General features: G+C 35.5%; 1 protein-coding gene across 2 annotated transcripts in view; it reads left to right on the forward strand.

The window, feature by feature from the left end:
- SMARCA5 (SWI/SNF related, matrix associated, actin dependent regulator of chromatin, subfamily a, member 5) overlaps nt 1-17000 on the forward strand; it is a 40338-nt gene extending 23338 nt beyond the window's left edge. For both annotated transcript variants that reach the window (XM_046656399.1, XM_046656398.1), the window contains 14 exons: nt 168-394; nt 2267-2388; nt 2470-2622; nt 3953-4085; nt 6696-6844; nt 7032-7151; nt 7984-8094; nt 8897-9010; nt 9200-9322; nt 10308-10440; nt 11039-11157; nt 12103-12315; nt 14817-14924; nt 15722-17000. In XM_046656399.1, the coding sequence (XP_046512355.1) occupies nt 168-394; nt 2267-2388; nt 2470-2622; nt 3953-4085; nt 6696-6844; nt 7032-7151; nt 7984-8094; nt 8897-9010; nt 9200-9322; nt 10308-10440; nt 11039-11157; nt 12103-12315; nt 14817-14924; nt 15722-15787 (1891 nt within the window). In that variant the 3' untranslated portion in view covers nt 15788-17000. The remainder of the gene's footprint in view (nt 1-167; nt 395-2266; nt 2389-2469; nt 2623-3952; nt 4086-6695; nt 6845-7031; nt 7152-7983; nt 8095-8896; nt 9011-9199; nt 9323-10307; nt 10441-11038; nt 11158-12102; nt 12316-14816; nt 14925-15721) is intronic.
- Nucleotides 17001-17423: the final 423 nt, after the last annotated feature.

Raw genomic sequence — 17423 nt, forward strand, 5'->3', positions numbered from 1 at the left:
GAAAAAAGGAAGGTTATAGATAGACTCCTCACCACATCTTAGAAGTTGATGGGTTGTTTTTTACAGGTATTTTTGGGTTGAGATGAGGAAGGGGATTAAGTATGTACAGTGGCAGGGACTGGTCAGGGAACCTTTGAGCCCTCTTAAAATATTTTTCTTCTCAATAGGTATACTCGGATATTAATGAAGGATATAGATATACTAAACTCTGCAGGGAAGATGGACAAAATGAGGTTGTTGAACATCCTGATGCAGTTGAGGAAATGCTGTAATCATCCGTATCTATTTGATGGAGCTGAACCTGGTCCACCTTATACAACAGATATGCACCTAGTTACCAACAGTGGCAAAATGGTGGTGTTAGACAAGCTGCTCCCTAAATTAAAAGAACAAGGTATTTGTGTTACTGATATTCAATTGAGAAGTAATGGAACTGTTTTAAAATTCCTTTGTTAAAATGAGGGGGCACTACATTTTGAAATGAGTACTCTGGCACTTTCTAAAGTTGAAGTGTGGGACATTTAAAAACTTCTGTCCATGTCCTGTTGGCGTAGTGGTTAAAGTTCGCGTGGTCTGCTTTGGCAGCCTGGGTTTTGCTGGTTTGGATCCTGGGTGTGGACCTCCATACTGCTCATCAAGCCATGCTGTGGCGGCATCCCACATAGAAGAACTAGATGGACTTAGAACAAGGATGTACAACTATGTACTGGGGCTTTGGGGAGAAAAAACCCAAAAAAACAAAAAACTTCTATCCATTATCTGAGCTCTGTATCACACCCCCCATTTAGACCTTAAATCTTTTAGAAGGTGATCAGTAGTTAGGGCAACCACACTCCCTCGATTTTGGGGGAGAGTTCTCATTTTATGTTTCCCTAGAAATATGTATCAGGGTTTTTTAAATAAAAATGCCAAGAATGATCTTCCTACCCGTACCCAGTTCCCAGATCCTTTGTAGATAGCGGTGGTGGTGTGTTCATGGTGGTGTTTTTCAGTTATTTATGTGGATTTTTTAATTTAATTAAACATAATAGGCGTGTACCCAAAGCAGTTTTATTTATGACATGCTGACTTTATATGAAAATGAGTATGCCTGTGGTAGGTATACAGATGTATTTAAATTCCATGAATGTAGAGAACTTAGTATGAAGCCAGCTTCAACAATTACAAACTCATGGCAAAACTTAGTTTCACCTATACCATACCTGCTTTCCTTCTCCCAGATTGTTTTGAAGCAAATCCCAGACATCAAGGGATTTTATACACAAATTATTCATTCTGTAATATGAAGTATACAGTCAGATTTCAGATTTCTCCATTTGTGTTGTTCTGTATTTTTTTTAATAAGAATGACAGTTATACCGGTAGATGAATCTCCTCTAGGATGTTGACTATTAAAAATATTGTAAGAGTTGTCAGTGAATTGGTTTATTTTTTCTTTTTCCTTTTTATACCTTTTTGTGGAAATATATTTTTTAAAATGCTTTCCTTCAAAGCTAAGTAATTAAAGGAATTGAATTGGTGGGGAAGAGTGGCAAGAACTTGGTAGAAATACTCAGATATTAATGAATGCTGTATGAAACTCTGCAGGGAAAATGGAGACTATTGAACATGCTTATGCACTTGGGGTATGGAAAGGTGGGACAACAGCAGATTATCAGCCTCAGCTTCTAAGACAAGATAATTTCATAATCATTTTTCACAATGATTCCTTTGTCTTCACACATTCTACTGAAGCCATTGTGCAGCTGGCTGAAGAAATGGAAGGCAGTTGAATAATTTGAATCATGTCGTAAGTGAAGGGTAGTCAGTGTAGATGTGAGGCACACATTTATGGTCTTTTGGTCTGGAATGGGTCTTCAGAATAAGACCCAGGGTATTGGGCGAGTGTTGGAGGATGTGCAGGGCCATGTACATGGAAGAGTTGTGGTGGTGGTGGAAGGTTAGTTTTAAATGTATGTGGGATAAAAAGATGATTTTCTCAGCCTTTGGGATGGCAAGACCTTCCAGGCCAGAGGCAAATACCCTTTTCTGTTTACCTTAGTTTGTTGTACAAATATTACCCTTTTCTATTTGTACCATGATGGGAAAAATGTGGGGAATAACTGACTTGGATAATAAGTAATGTACAGTTTTTTTCTTGTAACCAACTAGGTAACTTATAATTAAGGGGTGATTTGTTAGTCTTAGTTTTGGTTAGCCTTAAATTTTTAAGTAAATTATTTTTACTTTGAAGCTTCTGATAATGAGCTATTGTATTCACTGATAGGTTCACGAGTACTAATCTTCAGTCAGATGACAAGGGTATTGGACATTTTGGAAGATTATTGCATGTGGAGAAATTATGAGTACTGCAGATTGGATGGACAGACACCCCATGATGAGAGACAGGTGAGTAAAATGTGAGGAGGGAAGGTAAAAAATCATCAGATAAAAATAGTTTCTGACATTTGTTTTATTTGATGTCTCTAGGAGTCCATCAATGCATACAATGAACCAAACAGCACAAAGTTTGTTTTCATGTTAAGCACACGTGCTGGTGGTCTTGGCATCAATCTTGCTACTGCTGATGTAGTAATTTTGTATGATTCAGATTGGAATCCCCAAGTAGATCTCCAGGCTATGGTAAGAGAAAACAAATAAATATATTCTGTGCTTAATGGATGTATTAGACTAAGCTAATAAACAAAATATCAGTGACTTAACCTAGTAGAATTTTATTTTTCTCTGACCCTAATAGGTCAGTGAGGGTATTTTGCACGTGATCTTTAAATGATAGTTTAGTTGTATCCTAAGCTGAAAGGGAGGTGGGTTTGGTGAGCTACTAACCTGCCTGCCACAGTAAATGCTTAAAATGTGTGTCCATGTGTTGGGAATACCTTGGCCAGATCAGGAAGATCAGTCTTATTGAGGAAATTTATGGTATGTAGATTAATAGGAAAATGTACAAATTCTTAAGTTTAATACTTTTAATGACTTGACCCATGGTATTGGTGACCATAAACCCAACTGTTAGATCTCTGATACTCTTTGTAAGGGTGGCTTTAATCCTGTACTTTTTGTAAGGGTGGCTAGGGAAAATTGATGAGTTAGAAGTAGGGATGTTTTGTAGGAATATGTTTTGTGAACTTACCCAAAGTTAAACAAAAAATAGAATTCAGATTAGTTTGACTACTTGTATGTAGTTAGTTGAGTGATATTTAAGACTAGGATTTTTATATTGTTTGTGGAGCTCGTTTGTTTGTTGCTTGTTTCCCTAATAGCAATCAAAATTTAGATTTGATTTAGGCAAAAAACATTGTGAACTTAAACCTAGGAAAGAAAGATTTAACAAAGATCTTTATCGGGGCGGCCTGGTGCTGCATTGGTTAAGTGTGCACGTTCTACTTTGCCGGCCCAGGGTTCATTGGTTCGGATCCTGGGTGTGGACGTGACACCACTTGGCAAGCCATGCTGTGCAGGCATCCCACATATAAAGTAGAGGAAGGTGAGCATGGATGTTAGCTCAGAGCCAGTCTTCCTCAGCAAAAAGAGGAGGGTTGGCAGCAGATGTTAGCCCAGGGCTAATCTTTCAAAAAAAAAAAAAAAAGATCTTTATCATCAAACTTAAAAATCACAAATTTCTCTTGTCTGGAGACATTGTGTGTATTTTATCTCAGTATAACCTAGTAAAATTAATCTGATAGTTCCTCACAGATTCTGCAACTGTGATATGTTCTGTACCTCCTAAGTTTTCCTTGCGAGATAGCCAGTTAATTTGATTGAAATAGAAACTTTTGAGAATTTAAGAAAAATTAATGTACTGTGAATCTGTTTTAGTATAGTTGCTTTGTTGTGTATTTTAAAAAGCATTTTATACTTGAAAATATTTTAATTTTGTTTCTCATTATACACATTCAGATGTTATTTATGTGACTTTTTAACTGTATTCAAAATAGCATGGTATTTTGCCTAGGACCGAGCACATAGGATTGGACAAACCAAGACTGTCAGAGTGTTCCGCTTTATAACTGATAACACTGTAGAAGAAAGAATAGTGGAACGTGCTGAGATGAAACTCAGACTGGATTCAATAGTCATTCAACAAGGTGAGTCTTAAAACTAAAAATTACCAAGTTGGATTGATGTATGTTTTTTCCCTGGATTTTTAAGGAGAGTCTCACTATTAAGCATCTGTTGAATCAAGCTGTTGAATCAAGCTAGCAGCCGACAGTGTTTATATTCCAGAGATGGTAAGCTTTAGTTTTGTTGTTAAGACGATGGGTTTGGGTTCATGAAGGTTGAAGTTTTACTACTGACTCTGTAAATTAGCATTTCTTTGACACTGTCTAAGCCTGTTTCCTCATCTGTTAAATAGGGATACAGGGAACTGCTGTTTAGGATTTCTAAGGATTAAAGGGGATAATGTGTAGAGTATCCAGTATTAGTGTGGTACATATTAAACAGAGCTGTGGTGAATGTGATTCACATGTACTGAGTATTTTATTGATTCCTCTGGGAATACTGAAGAAATAAAAAGGGAGCTCAATCTAATTTTATTCTTTTTTCTAGTGTGCACTTAGTTATTGAGCAGCCACCGCCAGAGGCCAGACACTGTTCTTAGTGCTAAGAATACAATAGTGAATGAAACTGACAAGTCTTCTTACTTTTGAGGCGTTTATAATTTAGTGAGAGAGAGAGACACACAATAAACGTTGATGTAAATAGGACTAAAGAGTGAGAGTGGGATTTTATTTTGGATTCATTGAAGGAAACTAAGTTCTCATGTCAGATTAGCTTTTAGGGAAGACATGTTTTCATGAAGCTCAGAATAAAGTTGGTGATGGGACATGTAAAATGGAAAAATGAAAGAGAACCCCTCAGTAACCTCAAGCCCACATTGATTTCTTTCCTTCTCAAATTGCCTCACAAATGTATACTTTTTATCTGTCGTTGAGAGGTATGCTATTAGACTGTTCGCTGATTATTCCATGATGTGTCTTGTTTTTGTCAACCAGTCTCTTAATTTCCATGTATGTAAGGGAATGTTACATTTATTTGCTATCTCATAATGGCAACCATAGTTTTAGCCATAGGTCTGAATAGACGAAGACAGTTAACAGATGTTTTTATTATTAGTTGTTTTTGTTAATGCGTAACATTCAGTGCTTACTTTGTGCTAAGCAATGTGCTAAGTACTTTACATCTCTTATCTCCTTTAGTCTTCATGCCAGCTTGAGGTTGCATCAGAGGTAGAGGTTTGTCCATTGTTTGTGCAGCTAGGAAGTGACTCAACCAGGGGATCAAGAACTCTATTAAGTGTTAGAGTGAAGTGTTTAATTAGGAAATTTCCTGGGACTTCTGGGGCCTGCCACACAGTGAAGTTTCTTGTGAGTGATGTAATGGTTGGTTTTTTTCCCCTCATACTCACCCATGCTTTTAGAAAAACACCTGCCTTGTGGCTCTTGCTCTCAATTATTTTAATCTCTGAAACGTTTTTTTCTTAAAGATTAAAAAAAATATTCCTTTACAATCAACTTAGAAAAGCCGTTTGTCTTTTGACTTGTTTTTTTGTTTAATATTTACTGGGGCAAATTTTGGAGCAAAATGTTGTGCTGGTAGTTTTGTTAACCTCATTTATAGACATAGTAGTTGAACAGCAAGTGCATACCTCATGTGCATCCCTCTGTGTTACTCTCTTGTGGACTAAGGGGCATAATTAAAAATAAGAGAATACACAGAAGCACTTATATGTCTGAAAAGCTCCCTCCCTGTGCAAGAGGGAAGTAGTTTCTGTATACCTAGGGACATTTTGATAGCAGTGAGAGAACTTTCAGTCCAAAGAAGCACGTTCTGTGGGTGTAGCCTGACTTTGAACATCACAGCTGTTTGTTTGTTGTATTAGGGATCCAAAACCATGATAAAGTAGTTAATGAAGTTGTAGAAAATAACTTGAATCATTCATTCACTCACTACAAGTTGGTTGAAATACGAAAATTGAAGCGTTATATAAGTATATGTGAATGGCCTTTGAGGATGAAAACAGTTCTTTGTGGTATTTTGTTTTTGTTTGTTTTGATACCTCTCTTTTTGGAAACACAGATCATAGGGTTGGCCAAATCCCTCCCAGTTGAAGATCTTAGTTTCCTGATGTTGGACTTTTTCTGTGATCAAGATAAGCCTTCAATAGTTTCAATTCTTAAGATTATAAAGTTTTCAGAAATCGATGTTGTATATGTTAGTCCTTAACATAAAACTTGGCAACATGAAGAGTTTTTTGTACTTCAGTTTTCTAAGTAGAACAAGTTGTTTTGGGAGTATTGGTATGAACATCTTTCTGCTTATCAGAAACTGTGCGTTTATAATGCTCTCATCTGTTAATACTTAAAAAAAACTCTTGCTAGTAATTTCAGTTTTCACATATACCAGATGACTGTTATTCACCCCATACGAGAATATATTTTATTTCACCTAACAGAATTATTGAGACACTATACAGCAAGCTTCATTACATAATACGTAATAAACTTTAGAAACATTTCAAAGCCTCCAACTGAAAATTTGGTCTTAAATTTTATGTAAAAATGAAAATTATGTGAATAAACAGAGGTGATTGATGTTTGAGGGAACATGACATGGTATTACATCTGACATTTAAAATTCCAAGTTTCCAGTAAAATAAAGTTTGATTAACATTATCCAATATAATCTTTTCTCAGGAAGACTTGTGGATCAGAATCTGAACAAAATTGGGAAAGATGAAATGCTTCAGATGATTAGACATGGGGCAACACATGTCTTTGCTTCAAAGGAAAGTGAGATTACTGATGAGGATATCGATGGTATTTTGGAAAGAGGTGCAAAGAAGGTGAGATGTGGATTAAATGATGTTTTTAATATATAAAATATTTTAAAACTGAGGAAATATGTGAATTATAGATATCCTTATTTCTACAAAAGATGCTTTTGTGTACTGTGAAGCCTAATTCATTTTGACTACTCTTGTCATGCTTTTTTGGTTCTCAGTCTAAAAATGTGTTCCTTTTGTTCGCCAGACTGCAGAGATGAATGAAAAGCTCTCCAAGATGGGTGAAAGCTCACTTAGAAACTTTACAATGGATACAGAATCGAGTGTTTATAACTTTGAAGGAGAAGATTATAGAGAAAAACAAAAGGTAATTTAGAAAGAGTTTTTGGTTACTTGAAGGCTTTATTTTACTTGAAACTTGGAATTTTAAGTGTTAGATATAATGCCTTGTAAATTTTTCTCCAACAGCAGTCATTTCTGTTTATTCACATCTAAATTATTTTCATTTTTATGTTAAATTTAATGCTAAAATTTTCAGTTGGTAAACTCTGAAATGTTTTAAAAGTTTATGTGATGAAGCTTACTGTATACTAAGTATAATGTGAAATATAGTGAAATATATTGTGTGGGGTGAATGTAGTAATTTGAAATATTTGAAAGTGAAAGTTGGACAAAATTGTCACCTTATTAGATTTTTTTTAAACAGCAGAATTGGCTAGTAGTAAATTAAATGGGAAAATTTCCTAATTTCGGAAGTAATATTTGGAATTGTATAGAGAAATTAGGAAACATCTACAGTGTAGAAGAAGAAATAATTCTACTAGTGTTTTTTCTTGTTAACATTTAGACATGTATATCCTGCAAATTTTTTCTAGGCTAAATCTGTACATCTACATTTTTCTCCTGATTTGGATTATAGCGTACATTGTGTAGTATTTTTTTTTTCACCTAACAGAATTATTAATTTGGTCAAAAAATACTTACTGAATGACTATGCTATTCACTAGGCACCATCTTATATGTTACAGTGTTGAGCAAGATATTACAGTCCCTATCCTCATGGGGCTTATAGTTCAGTATTTTATGAGTATCTTTCCATTTACAGTTGTAATGAAGTACATAGTATGCCCTGTATTCATGTAAGACTTGTGACTATATATAATAAAAGTTGGTGATTTGAATTGTTTCCCATTTGCTAGATTGCATTCACAGAGTGGATTGAACCACCTAAACGAGAAAGAAAAGCCAACTATGCTGTGGATGCCTATTTCAGGGAAGCTCTTCGTGTTAGTGAACCTAAAGCACCCAAGGTGAGTTGATGGAGCACAGAAATTTCTAAAAGTACTAGACATGCAAATTACTTTTCTTCTTCTTGCAATAAAAAGAGATTGAGAATTATGTTTTGTCTGATTTCTAACAGTGTACCTCCTTCAGATTTTAGTTATTAAAAGTTTTCTAGGGGGCTGGCCCAGTGGCATAGCAGCTAAGTCTATGTGCTATGCTTGAGTGGCTCAGGGTTGGTGGGTTTGGATCCCGGGTGTGGACCTACACACCACTTGTCAAACCATGCTGTGGTGGTGTCCCCCACAAAATAGAGGACGATTGGCACAGGTTAACTCAAGGACAGTCTTTCTTACCAAAAAAAAAAGTTTTCTAAAAATTAATTTTGTGAGCCAGCCCTGATGGCCTAGTGGTTAAAGTTTGCTGTACTCTGTTTCAGCAGCCCAGGTTCAATTCCTGGGTGCAGAACCATCCCACTCATGTCAGTAGTCATGCTGTGGTGGTGGCTCACATAGAAGTAGAAGGACTTGCAACCAGAATATACAACTATGTACTGGGGTTTTGGGGAGGGGGAAAAAAGAGGAGGATTTGCCATAGATGTTAGCTCAGGACAGATCTTTCCCAGCAAAAAAAAAAAAATTGCATTTATTTAAAAAAAAAGCTATTTGAATCTGTACATTTAAAGTTTGGTTAATGTTCAGTTTTATGAAAGGTGCATTCAGTTGCTGGGAGAATTGGCTGTCATGGTTTATGGAATGAAGAAGACCAGGGATAGATTTAAAGCAAAACAGTTGCTTCTTTATGGACAATACTATTTTTATTTTTGTTTAGGCTCCTCGACCTCCAAAACAACCCAATGTTCAGGATTTCCAGTTCTTTCCTCCACGCTTATTTGAATTATTGGAAAAAGAAATTCTATATTACAGAAAAACTATTGGATACAAGGTAATAGAAATAACACTTTGTTCATAATTAATCTGGTTTGTGTTTAACTTAATAAATAAATGTAGGATATTGGTATGTTTTCTTTTATGGTTGGATTAAAATTTTTGAAATATTTAATTGGTTAGGAATTTAGTCTGTCACATACTTTCTAAATTAGTGATTGATGACATAGAAAAATATTTGTTTTAGGTACCTCGAAATCCTGACCTACCAAATGCAGCACAGGCGCAAAAAGAAGAACAGCTTAAAATTGATGAAGCTGAACCCCTTAATGATGAAGAGTTAGAGGAAAAAGAGAAGCTTCTAACACAGGTATAGCCTTCAGTCAACCAAAAATTTAGTTACTGTTAGTTATTTTGTAAGGTACTGTGTTAGGTTGTGTTGAGGTATATAAAGAAGTACACGTTCTTGCTTTCAAAAATGGAATAATTGGAGACGGTAAAGCATGGGCATATCGGTAGATGCTACCTTTTGATTGTCACTAGCTGTTAAGATAGTTGAGAAGATTATAGATTTGCACTGGTCTTGATAGAGTGGTTATCCTTTTGATTACTTTTCTTCCGTTCTCGTCTTTATTTTCCTGTCCATTTCCCACATTGCTACTAAGTTACAATTCTCAGTTACATACCTTTGCCTGGTACTTTTTTATTTAACGTCCTTTAGGGTTCACTAAAGGCCTTTCAGGATCTGGCCTTTACCTTTAAATAAGCTTCATTTTCCTTCCATTTTCCCACTTGCTTATGTCTCTGCTCTTTAGCCTGTGTTCATTCTTCCTGGTAAACTCCTACTAATCCTTCAAAGCTTAGCAAAAGTGTCACCTTTTCATGCAGCATTCCTTAATCTCTTCTACTCAGATTTAATTGCTTGCGTATGTGAGTGATATAATGCTAAAAGTCCGTATCTATGTACATGAAAAGTTACTGCTTTAAAAGAACTTAATTTAAAAAAGATAAACCAGGGGGTCCAGCCCTGTGGCCAAGTGGTTACATTCGGCACTTCACTTCGGTGGCCCAGGGTTTCGCCGGTTCGAATCCTGGGTGCCGACATGGCATCGCTCATCAAGCCATGCTGAGTCAGCATCCCACATGCCACAACTAGAAGGATCCACAACTGAAAATATACAACTATGTGCCGGGGGTGCTTTGGGGAGAAAAAAGAAAAATAAAATCTTAAAAAAAAAAAACCAAGAGCAAGTGAAAACTGTTGTCTGTGATACTTAGAAGCATTGGTAAAGTATAATAGCATCTTTTCCAAGTTCAGTGTGCTGTGGTTAAATATTGTCTCTATTGCTTTGAAGGGATTTACCAATTGGAATAAGAGAGATTTTAACCAGTTTATCAAAGCTAATGAGAAGTGGGGTCGTGATGATATTGAAAACATAGCAAGAGAAGTAGAAGGAAAGACGCCAGAAGAGGTCATTGAGTACTCAGGTAATTTTGTTATTTTAACAGGTATAAGAATGTTCTCAAGCGTTTGGAGAGCTGTTGGAAAGTTCGTATTTTCTTGCTCTGAATTATGTTTTGATAAACTAAATTTTGCCACAACTTAGTGCCTTGTTTTGTTCTGTTTCTTAAAAATTGAGTTTAGTGTCTCTTCTTTAAAATAGCGTATTTAAAAAATTTTTCTACTCTGGTGTACTACCTATTGCCAGGAATAGGTCACTGAATAATGGTGCTTTCATTTTTATTTCATTTCTCTCTGTAACTTCTCAATAACTATGTGCTATTTCCTGAAGTCCATTGGATTGTCAAGTGTATATGTGTAGTTGTACTGTGATAGATCTGCTTAGAATTTCAGAAAGCAGAAATTGAAGAGTTGGAAGATACTTAAATCATCTAGTTCAGCTCATTCTTTTTACAGTTAAGGAAATTGAGAAATTTTAAGTAACTTACTTTGTAGTATTAGATGTAGAAGAAATGGAAACATTTCTTAATCCTCAGCAAATAAAATAAGAGCATTTATGATGTTATTTATATTTCTCCCCTTTCCTCCACTCATCCTATCTGTCTGACATTTACTCTTTTACAGCTGTGTTCTGGGAAAGATGCAATGAGCTCCAGGACATAGAGAAGATAATGGCTCAGATTGAAAGGGGAGAGGCAAGAATTCAAAGAAGAATTAGTATCAAAAAAGCACTTGACACGAAGGTACTTTGTGTATTAATAAATATAGTAGTTAATAAAATAACTCCTGTCTGTGAATATGAGAGTTAACTTTTATTTTTTTATGTATTTATTTTTTTGAGGAAGATTAGCCCAGAGCTAACGTCTGCTGCCAATCCTCCTCTTTTTGCTGAGGAAGACTGGCCCTGAGCTAACATCCGTGCCCATCTTCCTCTACTTTATATGTGGGATGCCTGCCACAGCATGGCGTGCCAAGTGGTGCCATGTCCACATCCGGGATCCGAACCGGTGAACTCCAGGCCGCCAAAGCGGAATGTGCGCATTTGACCACTGTGCTACCAGGCCGGCCCCGAGAGTTAACTTTTAAAAAGGATAAGAATGATGGCTTAAAGTTTTCTTCAGAGAAAAACATTAAAAAGTTATAGGCATTCTCAACAGAATTTACCTCAGTATTTAAGTTGATATATTTGGGTCAGAGGCACTAGGATTAGTCTTTTCCTATATAGTATCAGAAAGGCAGAGTCTAGATTTCTCTTTTTTTTTTTTTGAGGAAGATTAGCCCTGAGCTCACATTTGCTGCCAGTCCTCTTTTTGCTGAGGAAGACTGGCCCTGAGCTCACATCTGTGCCCATCTTCCTCTACTTTATATATGTGAGACGCCTGTCACAGCATGGCTTGCTAAGTGGTGCACAGGTCCACACCCTGGATCTGAACTGGTGAACCCCAGGCCACCGAAGCAGAACAGTCAAACTTGCCCCCTGTGCCACTGGGCTGGCCCCTCTGTATTTCTCTTTAGAATAATAAGGAGTATAAAATTGTTTCAGGACAAAGATTATATAATGTAATCGAGGTGTGTTTGGTAGGAAATTCTGATTTCAAATACAACATTTATAGCTAATTTTACTAAAGGTGAATTTGAAATACAGATTATATAGGACTTATGTTTAATATAAAATTTGACTTTGATAGATTGGACGGTACAAAGCACCTTTTCATCAGCTGAGAATATCATATGGTACTAACAAAGGAAAAAACTATACTGAAGAAGAGGATCGTTTTCTAATCTGTATGCTTCATAAGCTTGGGTTCGACAAAGAAAATGTTTATGATGAATTGCGACAGTGTATTCGAAACTCTCCTCAGTTCAGATTTGACTGGTTTCTTAAGTCCAGAACTGCAATGGTAAGTGCTTGTGGCCTTTTTGTAGCACACAGTTCAGAGTAAGTATATTCTTTAACTAAGGTAACTCTTCAAATTTTATTAAGAGAAGATTGTGGTTTCATTCTATCTTTGAAGTTAACTTTTTTGTTTGTTTTGGTGAAGAAGATTGGCCCTGAGCTAACATCTGCTTTTTATATTTGGGATGCCGCCACAGCATGGCTTGATGAGCGGTGTGTAGGTCCACACCCAGCATCTGAACCCATGAACTCTGGATCACCAAAGTGGAGTGCAGGAACTTAACCACTAAGCCACCAGGCTGGCGCCCCGAAGTTAATTTTTGTTAGTATCGTAGGTTGAATTAGTTCCTTAGAAAACAGTTAAAGAAAATAGTTAAAACAGTAAAAAAAGTCCACAGTTAAAGACCTAATATCATAGGTAACTTCGGAAGTTTGTTGGTCCCATCCTCTAAATATTACATGTCTTTTAACATCACTATGTATGATAGAACTATTTTTTTTTTTTCCTTAAAGATTTTTTTATTTTTTTCCTTTTGCTCCCCAAAGCCCCCAGTACATAGTTGCATATTCTTCGTTGTGGGTCCTTCTAGTTGTGGCATGTGGGATGCTGCCTCAGCGTGGTTTGATGAGCAGTGCCATGTCCGCCCCCAGGATTCGAACCAACGAAACACTGGGCTGCCTGCAGCGGAGCACGCAAACTTAACCACCTGGCCACGGGGCTAGCCCCCGATAGAACTAGTTTTTGATACTAATTTTAATCAGTTTTCCAAGGAGGAAATGTCACCCTCAGTTTCAATTTCTGAACGAGATGATTACAATTTAAAATTTGCACTGTTCGGACTTTTGGTTTTGTAAATGAGCACATTTCTGTGAAGACAGGACTTACTGCACCCAGACAGCTGCCCGTAAGAATGCTGAGTCTGGGTTATTTTAAAGTAGCTTAATGTGGTGAAACACTCTTTTTGTACCACTGTAATGGTAGGTTTTGTTTTTATTCCCAGTATCTGGCTGTTTCTGATCAGGAAGTTCTGTTTCTAATGGCCTAAAATTAGAATTCAGAAAAGTTTGGCTTTGATGAATTGCTTCATCTTGTGTTCTTCAGGATGGTGATAATGCAAAAAAAGTTCTGTAGTCCTTAAGTCTGGGATCTACTGGGATAAACAAAGTTTAAACATTTTATATTTGTAAGATTTCCCTCAGTGTATTTACAGTATATTGTCACTCTGTAAGAGGCAGGACAGTGTGTAGTCTTCATATTTGACCACTGAAGGATTTTTTTTTCAGTAAACATCAAAGGAGGGGTGCTACTCTTTTCTGAAACCCTCGTTTGGGAAATGTTGCACTACGCACGCACTCCAAATACGTAGTTAGAGGAAAACAGAATCAATTGCTGTGAACTCTACCTTGTGTCTAAGTAGGAACAACTTATGTAGTTAATAAGGAAGAATGAATTTGTACTGAGTGAAACAAGATGCAGTGTCACATTGGTTTACCAATACAATACCTTGTTTTAGCGTTACTTCCTAACGTGTTTCATAGAAAGGCATGCACAAAAAATGTTAATATATGTATGGCCCCGTGATAATAATTGAGGCGTAATTCTCACCTAAGAGCCAAGAGGATTCATAGCTTAGCACGTCTCTAACATCCTGACGTGTGTGCCTCAGTACAACTGTTGAGGGAAAGACAGAACTTGGAGGTGGTGTGCTGCCTTCAGTCTCTATATGCTCTTGCAAATATTTCTAAACCTTGTATGGTATAGTCTATAAAATAGAATTTAAATGATTTTGTTGTGATTGTTTAGTAGTATCACTTAGAACAGGAAACATATAAAACAGTTTTGCTCAGTAAGTAAGGGAGCTGCTAGCCAGCAGTGATTCAAATGGACTTCTTTTTTCTTCAGGGTTATCTCCTACTTCTACACTATACTTGAAAATTTCTTCTGGAGGCTGCATAGATTGCTAGAGAGAGAGAAGGTAGAACTCATCCTAGACTTCCTTGGCTATTTTTCCAAAATTGGGAAAGGTGGCATGTGATACGTTGACTACCATAATTCTACTGATAATGCTTTTAAAGGAAGGATTGTGTACATCTCTTATTAAAGTTAGTTCTAGGGGATTTTGACCTACAAATATACACACTTTTTTTAAGTTTGCATATAAATGATTGGTCCCAGGCATAGCCACTAAGTAGCAGTGTTGCCTTTGTTATGAGATGTTCATTTTCACTATTTTAATTAAGTGAAGGAAATATTTATGAAGAATACACAGCAGTATGGCTTTAAATAATGAAGTAGAAACATTTACAAATACCTTTTTTATCCTCATAGCATGGATTGTATATGGAAATCACTTCCTTTTGCTTTTTAAAATTTTATCTGTTGGGAGCATGTAAGTGATTTTATATTACTGTATTAAAACATAACCTTTGTTTTAAAATTGTAATCATGAACACTTGTAGATGGAAAATACAAGTTTACCATGTAAATTTATATTTACAACTTAGGAGCTCCAGAGGAGGTGTAACACCTTAATTACCTTGATCGAAAGAGAAAACATGGAACTAGAAGAAAAGGAGAAGGCAGAGAAAAAGAAAAGAGGACCAAAGCCTTCAGTAAGTATTCACGAATATGTAAATATTTTCATGGAGGACTTAATTTTTTCTTTTTAAGAATTTGAACATAACTTGGTTATCATTGTATGTTAGTCGTTTTTTTGTTTTCGTAAATAGGATAGCCTTGGGTCACTTAAAGTATAAATTAAACTTGATTGCATTGTGTGGGGAAGATCATGTTATGATGGTAGTCCATAATATGGGGATTTGTGAAAATCTAGGAAGGTATGTCTTGTGAATGATGAGGGCCTACACTTGACCTTGGGAATACAAGTTATAATTTTAGAATATTTAAAGAAATACTGGGAAAGCAGTGGCTTTACAACCTTTGCTCTTGACTTCTAGCCTTCATATATTGTCCTAGTGCTATCCTAGCGATGTGAAAGTAAAAATTTTAAGAGAAAAAAGCCATCTTGTATTTTAATAATAGTTACTTTGTAAAATCATGAATAAATGAATGTCTCTGGATAATATCTAGTTATTTATGTAACCTCATAATATACTTATAACTGCTTTCTTTTGGTAAGAGGGCATGTTATACATTTGTTTGGTGTATTGATTTACTACTGCTAATTGTGAATGATTTCATTATGTCATTAGTAGCATTAAAAGTTTTTGTTGTGTTTGTAAAATGAGTAGATAAGATTGTTTGGAGAATTAAGATTATCCTGGGTAAGAAAAGTCTAATACTTATTACTATGTAGCAGTTATTAGTAAAGTATTGTCATGTCTCTGCCAGTATATTTCATGTTAATATTATCCTTGTGATGAAAAGTAATCCTTCTGTTTGTTTGTAGACACAGAAACGTAAAATGGATGGAGCACCTGACGGTCGAGGAAGAAAAAAGAAGCTGAAACTATGAATACATATTTGTTTCATAATCACTAACTTTAAACCAGTAGTTCTTTAATTTACGGGTCTTCATAAGATGTACTGTACAATGCTCAATTGTTATGTCATTCAAAGACATCAGGTTCATCTGTTTACCGAGCTAGAAACATAGTATGTAGTTTCACTTTTTTAAATGCGACAGCTGTGCTGAAATTTTTTTTATCATTAACACTTGAATAATAAAATAGGCTTCATTTATTAATAAATGTTTCATTTGATTTATTTTTCTATTATAGTTCCATTTGTGAAGATTGTGACTTTTTGTTTACCAGCTATAATTTCTACACTCGTGAGGCTTAAAAACAAGCAACCAAGTTAAAAAAAAAAGAAAATTGCAAATAACATTTGTCCCTTCCGTTTTCACTTAGTTGTGTAATTGTTTTAATTCACTTTGCCTTTTGCAGAAATTTGGGTATCTTCTTTGTAGTGCTGTTGAGTCTCATCTGGGAAGATTATGTAAATTGCATTCTCCTTGCTTATTATATGAGTAGGATGGGAAAAAAAGGCAAGACAAATTATCATTAAATTCTATGCATATTTCCTTTGTGCTTTCTGTTTCCGTAGTTGGTTCTGAGGTGAATATGCCCTATTCTGTTGGAAGAATGGCCTTTTAGTTGTATAGCCAAAGACATTTAGTATTTTTTGGTTCCTTAAGGTGTACCATTTTGTAAAAGGAATATTATTATTATTTTTTTTAATTGTTTGGTAAATATTTTGACAAATTACCTTCTGAATCAGCTACAACTTAGAAAGATAATGTCAAAACTGAGGTGATTTTTTTGTGTTTTTGAAAAGACCCAGCCAAAATAAGGTGTGAGTTTGTCATGCTGTTAAATTGAAATTGGTAACAAAATGTATCCCCTTCCAGAGTACCGTTTTTGAGTTTCAGAGTAATTGAAAGTTTTATTTTATTATATTTTAAAATAATTTCTAAATGTGAGTAGCAAGACTGACTATAATTCCAGTTTTTATTTTCTATGGACAAATTTGATAAACTGGAGACCCTGAGCAGGATTACCCAAATTGTAGTGTCAGGATTTTAGCTGTACCAGAGGCCTTTATGTGCTACACATAATTTGTATAAAGTTTTATATGTGCAAATTGGATACATAAAAAGTTCTCCATTTTTCTAAGGGAATGCAATAAATGTAGCATCGTGAATAAATATAACTTTTATAATCCTTAAGTGGTCTTTTCTTTCCATTTCTTTTATTTCTTATTTGATTTTTACTCACTTTTTTCCTTAGGACATTATCTTTTTGTCTTAATTAGATTTCTTCCGCTAAAATATCTGTCAGTTGTCCTTTTCGTTTACCCACAGATAATTGAGATTTTTATTTATAATGCTGATTTCTTTTGTAAAACCCTTACTGCTTACTTTTCCAAAATGTGGGATTGCTGCAATCAGTGTCGAGCAGAACGCAGTGTTTATATAAAGCACGTTGTAGAGTAATTTGAATTTAGTTTGTGCTCCCCTAAGTTGACTTCTCTATAACCTTGGATTCTTAAAATAACAGTTATGGGTCTAATATATGCAAAATTTGAGGAATGGTTACTTTTCTTCCTGAAAGGTAACCACTCTATCATTCTTAAGAGTGGTGACTGCA

Source organism: Equus quagga, chromosome 3 (genome assembly GCF_021613505.1).
Source record: "Equus quagga isolate Etosha38 chromosome 3, UCLA_HA_Equagga_1.0, whole genome shotgun sequence".
NCBI classification, from domain to species: domain Eukaryota; kingdom Metazoa; phylum Chordata; class Mammalia; order Perissodactyla; family Equidae; genus Equus; species Equus quagga.